Consider the following 9,445-nt stretch of genomic DNA (forward strand, 5'->3'; position numbering starts at 1 on the left):
ATTTTTCAGCCAACATTTGCTATTAAAAAATGCTCCCAAAATAGCCCCGACTATATTTAAATATGAATAATTAAAATTAATTTTCCACATTTTCATTTTTTTGGTTTTGTGGGCTTTGCACCCTTCGCACTTTTTTGCGTGCCTCAAATTTGGTTGCTGTTTATTCAATTTGTTGACTTTGTTGTGTTTCCTCATTAACATTTTGCAATTGGTTGTTTGTTATGTGAAATACATTTACATAGGTTTAATATTAAATACAGATATATATGTATATTTATGGGTTTACATATGTATGTATATCTCGTTAGACTTGACTTGATGCGAATAAAAAAATAACGCAAAGTGCGAGAACAAATAAAACACACACAAGATACATACAGTTCCCGTTGCGGTCATGGCTACGTATTTGTTGTCATTATTATTATTATTAAAATTAGTATATTTATTATTTGAATAATCGATTTCATTTATTTATATGCACACTAAGAGTTTGGAATAAACATTTTTTTCTTGGTTGATTTAATACTTGCTGTAATAACATTGAATGCCTCAGTCAGTATTATATTAATATGTATATATATTATGTATTTTATGTTTCAAAACTTTTTGTTGGGAATAAATATTATTAAATTTCTACGTAAAACACATTCCAAATATTAATTGATTATTATAAGTGTGTTAATTACTTTCAAATATTTTGTTTTAAACAACGAGAGTGATATGCATTTGTTAAACATTTGATATGTATTTTTCATTAATTATTTTTTTATTTTTTTAATTTTAGAATTTAATTTTGTTTAATATATATTCTTTAAACGTTGCCTTTAGGTTGTCTCCAGTAAAATATATATATTTGTTAGATTTGTCTGCTGCTCAATTGCGACGCTGGTGAAAGACGCTAGCCATGTGCTGTTGGACATAAGGTATGTGTATTTACAGGGTATTCAAGGGTTTTGATGGACTGCTTACCTCTTGGCCCACATCGACGCAGTCGAAGGCATCGCGAAAGTAGCCGCAGCTCAGCTTAGTGGCTCCACGATGATGCAAACGCTGATGCTGGCAACACATGCCGCTAAACGAATAGGGAATGCAAATGATTTACTAGCAAATACCCTGTATACGTGATTAATATTTAATGATTTGTGGGCTAGCGTGTTCGATAGAGGAATCTTTGTTGACTAAGAGGGTAAATTTAGAATGGAAAAGATGGAAGTACTGTAAGCATGATTGATGAACGTAATTGACAGCAAATTGACATTCAGCTTAACAACTCGACATAGAAATGTATGCACAGAGAAAAAACGAGAGAGAGAGAAAGAGAGAGAGAGAGAGAGAGAGAGAGAGATAAACATTGGGTAGAGATATATTGAGAATAGAGATGAGGGCTCTCCAGATCGTGAGACATTGACAATGAAGAAGATCGTCGGAGGAGGTATGCAAGGAGAGAAGGAAAAATAAATTTAAGTACGACCAAGGACAATGGGAGATTCTGCTGGGTCTTGAGTTGATACACATTAGGCAGAAAGTTGGATGAGAAGAGTAAGAGAGGAGAACTAAATGGTTTTATTAGTTAAAGTAACTCGTATTAATGAATTTAATGCTGTCGATTGACATCTGTCTAATTATTATTAAGTATGAAGAAAGACTCCCTAGACTTATCGAAGGGCTTTAGATTGATAAGGCGCAAAAAAACAGTGAAAAGGTCAAAAACTAGCTGACAAACTTGACAAACAGTTGGCTAAATCAAGAACTAAATTGAAATGAGAAAGATATGAGAGATGAAACGGATTTTATATCTAGTTCTTTCTTGAGGTGATGTTTTCATTCAATATTTAAACATATTTGCTCTACAGTAATGCTCTCAGACACTTTGTTTACAGGGTATAGAGAGAGAGAGAGAGAGAGAGAGCTGTCAACACTTACTTGACCACTTGACAATCACTGGTGCTGGTGCAGTCGCTGCCCAGCGGCTGCTTGGGTCGCACATGGAACACATCCGTGAGCAGTGGCGCCTCCGTTTCGCAGCGCCAGATGCCCTCCTGGGGTGCCAGCATGCAGGCACTGCCTGGCTGACAGTCGGCGTGCCGCTGGCAGAGATCACGCTGTCGCCCAAACACATAAACGCATTTGCCCTCTGCCACAAACAGAACAGATTTGCAATTATTGTAGATGCGTGGCTTGAAATGCGTCCGCTCCACTTACCGCCGTATGTGTGAACGCAGACCCCGGTGGGGCAGCAATCGTCGTTTATCAGGCAGGCGCGATTGGCGCAGGGCGTATCCTCAATCAGTGGCTCCACAATGCCATAGACCTCCGTTTGCGGCTGGCGCAGTGCGGCCGACAGTGGCTTCAATTATAGGAAATATTATCGTATCGTACCGCGCACAATGGGGCGTATGCGTGTTTTATTACATTATTAACTGCGCTCGCGCCACATTTCTATACATATTTCATGGCTCGCTGCAGATTGCTGATTAACTGTATTCTATAAGCACTATTTGATTATATTTCAGCATTGCATTTGAACTTTGCACTTTCAAACGCAGCCAAACAACAACTACCAAATGCCACGTGCCACATGCCACATGCCACTTGCTTCACAGCTGTAGGCAGCTTAAATTAATTAACAACCACTGCAAGTCGTTTCAATTTATGTTCCATCCAGGCGGCTGCTGCTGCTGCTGCCTGCTTCAATTTTTATTGTGTGGGCGCGCACACGCTGCGTATGAGTGATGCAGCTGGCTTTTGCGGTTTCGTTCGTGTCTGGCTTATGAGCTCAGCTTTTCAATTTATATAATAATTTTATAAAGCAATTTCCATGCCTTACATTGCATATTGAATATCATAGGAGCGTATGGAGTGAGCTTAGACTTTCAATTATAATTGGATATTGTGCAGTCGCTCGATTATGTTTTTGGAAATAATTGGATTGACATTAAATTTACAAAATCAAAATATATAGAGAGAGTGTTGAATGTTGCAATAATAAACTAACTTTAATTGAGATAAATTAGTATTATCCATGAATTATACAGCATAGAACTTTTTCCGAACAAGTTTTCTTTCTTCCAGTTTAATTTTTCTTCTTTGCCTTTCAGTATATATAGAATATTACCTGTGCAAATTCCCTATTCCCCCCCTTGAACTCTGCTCATTAAGCAAAAATATAACCTCTTCAAATGTATTCAATTATATTTTAGATCTCTTCAGCATCTTAAATAAATTCCCTTTTCTTAACTTAACTTTTCTCATTAAACAAAGCCACTAAATGCAACTCACTGAAATGCAAAAACTAGTTAAGTTTCCGTTATAGTTTGGCTCCACTGTGCATGAGCGTCAATTTCAATCATTTTAATTAGCCAGTCGCCGTTGGGACTACCGTCTGTATATTGCCTATAAAAACTTTGTGCTCACCTGTTGTTCCGTTTGCTTTTGCTGCTGCTCCTGCTCCTGCTGCTGCTCCTCCCGTTGCTGCTGCTGCTGTTGTTGCTGCTGCTGTTGTTGTTGTTCCATGGCAATTAGCTGAGCATATTCGTTATTGTAGCCCGCATTGTTGGCAAACATATCAAAGTTGCCGCCCACATCGACTGGCGGCGGTGCTGCATGGCGGTGCAGCAAATTGCGTGAATTTCGCTCAAACGGCGACGCACGCAGCCAGGAGTTGCTCGGCATTGAGGTTGCATGGGCACCCAGCTGCATGGCCAGCAGGCCGAGCAGCAACAGCTGCATCGGTATGCGTCTCATGTCGCTCTCTCGCTCTCTCTCGCTCTGTGTGTGCTCTTCGCTCTAGTACCACATTGCCAGAGGCTGGAAAATGCTGTCTGAAAATTGTGCAAATGTTGTGAGCCCAAACCAAATTGTGGCCTTAATTAAAATAGAACTAAACAAGATTTGGCTAACAGGCACTTGCCAACGCTTTTAGCCGGAATTTAAGCGTTTGGGCCCAGGGCAAGAGCAAAAAAAGTCAGCAGCAGGCTGTATTCCGGCCCAGCTCATTAAAATGTGTTATGCGTGTGTGTAAAGCGGCATGTGAATGTGTGTGTGTATGTGTGTGTGTGTGTATTAGTGTGTGCATGAGTTAGGTTTGCTTTTAGTGTTATTACCGGCACTGACTTAATTTATGCGTCTCCTACTCACTTAGCGCTTTTTATTGCGCCGGATGGCAGTTAGATATATACATACATACATATATATACATTTATGTATATCCACATTTAGCCCGGCTCATATGAAGATATATGTGCTGTGCAAATGTTTGCTCACTATTCATTGGCGTTGAGCCTTTTAGCTTTAGTTGTATTTTATTTATAGAAAATATAATAATAAAACAGGTAATTGGATAGAAAGGCCTGGATAAATATATAATTACATGTATATAAATATATATATATATAGACGTCTCACGTTTATTGGCCAAGGGTTAATTAGTCATTGTTGTTAGCTGTGCTATTAATAAGGTTAGCTCGCAGATGAAGCTGCATACCCTGTACATTTCGTTTGGCCGGCGAGTGTTTGCAGCTGTTCTTCAACTGACCTTCAAAGTGAAGTTTTTCATTGGCCAAAGATAAGGACAATTTGCTTGACATATTTTATGATTCATAAAAAACTTTCTTGTACTGCCAGAGGGCATAGAAACACGGGCGTATATAAGGGCGAGCATATTTTTCTGTCGCAACAAGTTGAGCTGCTGTAAATTGGCCATTCAGAACTAGCAGATACCCCTTGGATCTGTGCTGGCATAAATTGAGGAGATATATATACAATTTCTGAATATTTCTTAGTATAGAATTTGCTTATACTGAAGGCTTTTAGATTGAGGGAGCTATAAAGCTAAAAATAATATTTATATATACCTTGAAGTATGCATATATATATTTTTTGTATTTTTTTTTTTATGATATAATATAAAATTGTTTATTGAAGCCATACGAGGTTTTCCAATAACCCCTATGAGAGCTGCCCATTTGGGCAAGCCGGCTAACTTGTATTACGTGTCACAAATATTTAAAATATTTACAAGAATATATAATATATATAATTTAATTTTTTTTAATTATTTTTTTTTTAATTTTTTTTTTTTTTTAATTTTAAACACATTTAATTGCAATTTCATTTAGAACTTTTCACTTCAAGGTAAATGCTAATAAGAGTTCCCAATAGAGCAGAACGAAATGTACTTTATGCTCTATATATACTCCTCCTCCCCTCTCACTCTCACTCCCCCTCCCTCTCTCTTTCTCTCACACACACTCAGCCACCCCGCATCAGCTTCAACTCTTGTAACTAAATGAAATTAGTCAACTTTGCTGCATAGAATAAAAGTGTTGCATACTTCGTGGGGCAGAGATGTTGCTGGCTTGCATGCAACTACTATTAAATACAATATATCGCATCCATGGCGTGCTCTCTCTTCCACATGTTGCACTAATATGGATCCCTAGAGACTCGCTTAGGCAAATGATTATAGCTGTGCGCACTCGCCTTCCATTTCGCTTGGCCATCATCAGTGGAGGCAGCTCTCAAGGACTGTGGGTGTGGCCAGCAGAGTCTTAGTTACTTTATAAATATACATAGCTACGTCAAGGTACGTCATGAGCTGCCCACGACACAAGTCAAATACATTTAACATCGGGTTGGCTGCACATGTTGACCCGGGTAACGCCTCAAATCAATTTCATTAATAGAGCTGTCCCAAAGACCCGACCAAAGCCAAAAGAAAAGCAAACCTTTTCTTTTTTTCGAGCTAATTACCTTTCTTATTGCTTACCTCTAGTTGCTTTTAGCAACCCCCAAAAAAAGAGAGAAAAGTTTCGAGTAACAACTTTTTGGCAGCTGCAGAATTGTATAATAACTCAACAAAGATATAGAGAGAGGGAGGGAGATAGAGAGCTGCGGTACTCATTAAAATACAATTTGTTAAACATTTCATAATTAAATCTGTACGAAATTCTATTTCCACATCAAAGCCAAGTCAGTTACTTGGCTATTAGAGCAGACTGTCCTTTAGTTACGAAATTAGAGTATAAATGTAATATTCAATGTTTCATATTTATGAGTGAGTTAAGTAGGGTTATTTAGAATGGGCATTTCACTTCTGTTGAAATTCAAGGAAGAGGTTCAGAAGTGCTTAAGTATCTCAATTGAGTTATTTTAGGAATATTAAAGAAAAGATTGAACCAACTTATATTTCTCTTAGATATAAAAGTAACATGAATGAAATAGATGTAGTTTACAAACAGAGGGAGAGAAAGAGAGAGAGAGAGAGACACAGAATAATGTATGCTTTAAGTGACAAATAATATTAACGTGGCTAGTAATTTCGTATTTCCAGTTTATAAATCTCAAAAGAATAGAATATGGTTTCAATTTGTACAATTACCCAATTTACCAACTTCATATCAACAAAATTTCAACTTTATTTAACATTCATTAGGCGTATTGTATTTCATAAAGCCTAAACTTTTCTAATTAGTAAATGTTTTGTATCTGAGTTTCATCTTAGCTTCAATCACAAATATTTCAACATAATACAAATCAAGCAAATCTTTTAATTAAATCTAGCCAAGGCATTGCCTTTCATTCAAAACTTAGTCCAAGCCTAGCTCAGCTTTAACTTATCTCACATAGTCTAACTATTTCCATTCCTTTTCTCTGCAGTTATAGAAATGTCCGGGAGTTCTGACAACTAAAAGTTGCATTCTCTATTTACATGCAGTCAAGAGTTGGGCGAGAAATACAAACTTTTGACAGACGGTTGACAACAAGTTATTTTATTGGACAACAAAAAGGCAGAGAGAGAGGGAGAGAGAGGGAGAGAGGGAATGAGGAAATATATATGGGTATTTACAGTCAGCGGAAAAAGACATAAAAGCCAAAGTGAAATGGACAAATTTGATGATTTACTTAACTGAACGTAAGCAAAATAAACGGCAAATGCTCATTAGGGCTTAGCACAGGTGTGTGTGTGTGTGTGTGTTTGACACGCCCACACATGTCGTCAAGAAATATGCTGTCAAGTTGATTATTGTTAGGCGAGTTTTGACAAAGTTGACAAAGTTAATTATGTCAACGCATTAATAACACGCACCTGCACACACACACGCATGCACACATATATACATATATATAGAGATACTTTATTACACAAACTTTCATAATTTATAATTATTTATGCAGCCTCCAAATGCAACAATTTCAGACACTTCGCACTTCGCACTTAATTTCAAATAGCAAACACAACAAACACTCACACCCACAAGTACACAGCACACACACACAGAGACACTCAGCCGCCCACACACATGCTCACTTAGTTTACTAGCTAAATGTACCTGCTGCTTGTGTGTCCTTTCAGCGACTGTCGGCCAACACCTGTCGGCTGGCTGCTACAAGGCGGAGCAAAGCTTTTGCCGCAAGCTTTTTCGCCAGCTCTGCGAACATTTTTATGAATTAAAAGCACAAAGCAAGCTTTCACTGTGTGCGTGTGTGTGTGTGTGATGCCTATGGAATCAATGAAAGGCTACATTCATTTATGTACCTAGCCTTTCTGCCTTGTCCCAATGACGTCACAGCCAGCAGCTGGAGCAAGCTCATCCTCTGGCTGCCTCCAGCTTGTTGCCTGCCCAAATATTTGATAAGCCTGCCAAATATTGTTGTCAACTGACAAGAAATCACTGCGGGCTGTCATTTCTTCGACTATGCTTAAATACGGCCAAAGTAAAATGTTCAATACTCTAGAAAGACTTGAGTTGGTCTGAAAGAGGGAAATTTGATTATAGAGTGGAACTTGATGTCGCTAGAAAGCGGAAATGCTAATAAATTGATTCCCTTTCTATGTATTTGCTGTACATTTAGAGTTATTTATTATCTCTTTAATACTCTACTTTCGTTCAAGAATTTTTTAGCTTTATATCAATTAATTACTTTTTATAGAGCATTGAGAATGCGCTCTGAAGCTAAGTATTTCTATAGGATTCGAAAGCAAAGCCAAATTCTCTTTTATTTTGTGTATGCAAAACAGAATAATTCATTTGTAATTAGAGTAACCATGCAATTACTTTATTACATTTAGAAATAGAATACTTAGACATTCAGCTCGGCAACCGAAGCGAAATTTAATAGATTTTATTCACAATTTTTCGCGGCTTGTGCATAATTTAAACGTAAAGAAGAAATTTTGTCTACATACAAATAAAATATTTATGAATTATAGAATTTAATAATTCAGTTGAAGATAATTGAAGCTGAGGATAATTGAAGCTGGTTTAGAGGAAAGTCCAAAGGAGCAACTGAATTAAAATAGCATAATGTTACTCTTAACAAAATAAAGTTATATTCCTTAATATTAAATAAGTTCTAGACATTCAAGGCATATTTGATTAGGTAATAGATCATTGCTTCGAACTGGACTCATCTTATGAGCATTCCTTTGCCTAAAAATAGCTGATCTCTGCAGTCATAGTATCTTATGTGCGTAGACCTGTTCCGTTACCAATTTTATACCAAATGTGTAGCTTAATATATATACATTCTTAGATACCCACCCTATTCATCAGCATTTTATTATTTATACAATCACAGCTGGAGCACCCTGTAGGCGGCTGAGCGAATGCTTTGACAAGCGCTCAGCCGTGATAACAATTTTTATTTTTATTTTATTTTGTTGTTGTGCCGAACCCATTTGAAATTTAACTGAAAATCAACATAAAAGAAGAAAATGAGAAAGCAAGCCAAAAATAAGTTGAAATGCCGATCGATTAGGGCGCAAAAGCTTTGAAGTATAATCCGCATGACGTATACGCCACGTTGTAAAAGCATGTGTGTGTATGTATGTATTTGTGTGTGTGTGTGTGTGTGTGTGCATGTATAGAACTGTTGGCCGTTCGGCCTTGCTCTTGGCCTTATCCTTTTAACCTCCGACTGCAGCACCAATGCCAATGACAGCCGTGTGCCACCGAGAGTTGCCGGCTGGCAGAGTAGATTGCACAAAGCACTCGGCAAACATCTAGATGCCTCGCCTAGCCTGGCCTGCCTGCCGCTTGGCATATGCTCTGCTGCAGCTGCGGGGGAGTCCACCTGCCAATTGCAGTTGCAAATACTTATTTTCCAGCGGAAATTGCTTCAACTAGCTGCTGTTTAAAACGGCAGCACAACTTGCATCCTGTTCGTTTGAATCTCTCACCTTTGCACTTTGATTGCGCCCGCTTTGGATTTTATTTTATTATTATAATTTTGTTCCTTACGTTTTTTTATTTAATTTTTTCATGTTTTGTGAAATCCAATTTTACTTAACATGATTTGATTCTCAGCGGAATATTGCCGTTGCTGTTATTTATTAATATGTGCGCTTCTACAAATGGATTTGCCGTGTTTCCGTGTTTCCGTGCGGCACTGGGAATTATTGCAGCTGGGTTAACTGGCTCCTGAGCTGGGGTTTCATTAAGAT

The 9,445-nt window shown here is 37.7% G+C and overlaps 1 protein-coding gene across 2 annotated transcripts; it reads right to left on the bottom strand.

Moving 5' to 3' along the window:
* Positions 1-76: 76 nt before the first annotated feature.
* spab (space blanket) lies at positions 77-7,455 on the bottom strand. Of its 2 annotated transcripts, none has more exons than XM_018103555.3 (6): positions 7,332-7,455; positions 3,415-3,821; positions 2,203-2,347; positions 1,924-2,134; positions 970-1,072; positions 77-909 (listed from the first exon to the last, which is right to left on the bottom strand). In XM_018103555.3, exons 2-6 carry the CDS (start codon positions 3,742-3,744, stop codon positions 874-876), a joined length of 825 nt encoding a protein of 274 aa, XP_017959044.1. In that variant the 5' UTR covers positions 3,745-3,821; positions 7,332-7,455; the 3' UTR covers positions 77-873. The 2 variants fall into 2 exon arrangements, with proteins under 2 accessions (XP_017959044.1, XP_017959045.1); XM_018103556.3 differs by having other exon boundaries at positions 7,319-7,364.
* Between the last annotated feature and the right edge of the window lie 1,990 nt (positions 7,456-9,445).

Source organism: Drosophila navojoa, chromosome 5 (assembly GCF_054131105.1).
Source record: "Drosophila navojoa isolate 15081-1374.11 chromosome 5, UAZ_NAV_1.0, whole genome shotgun sequence".
Classification (NCBI taxonomy): domain Eukaryota; kingdom Metazoa; phylum Arthropoda; class Insecta; order Diptera; family Drosophilidae; genus Drosophila; species Drosophila navojoa.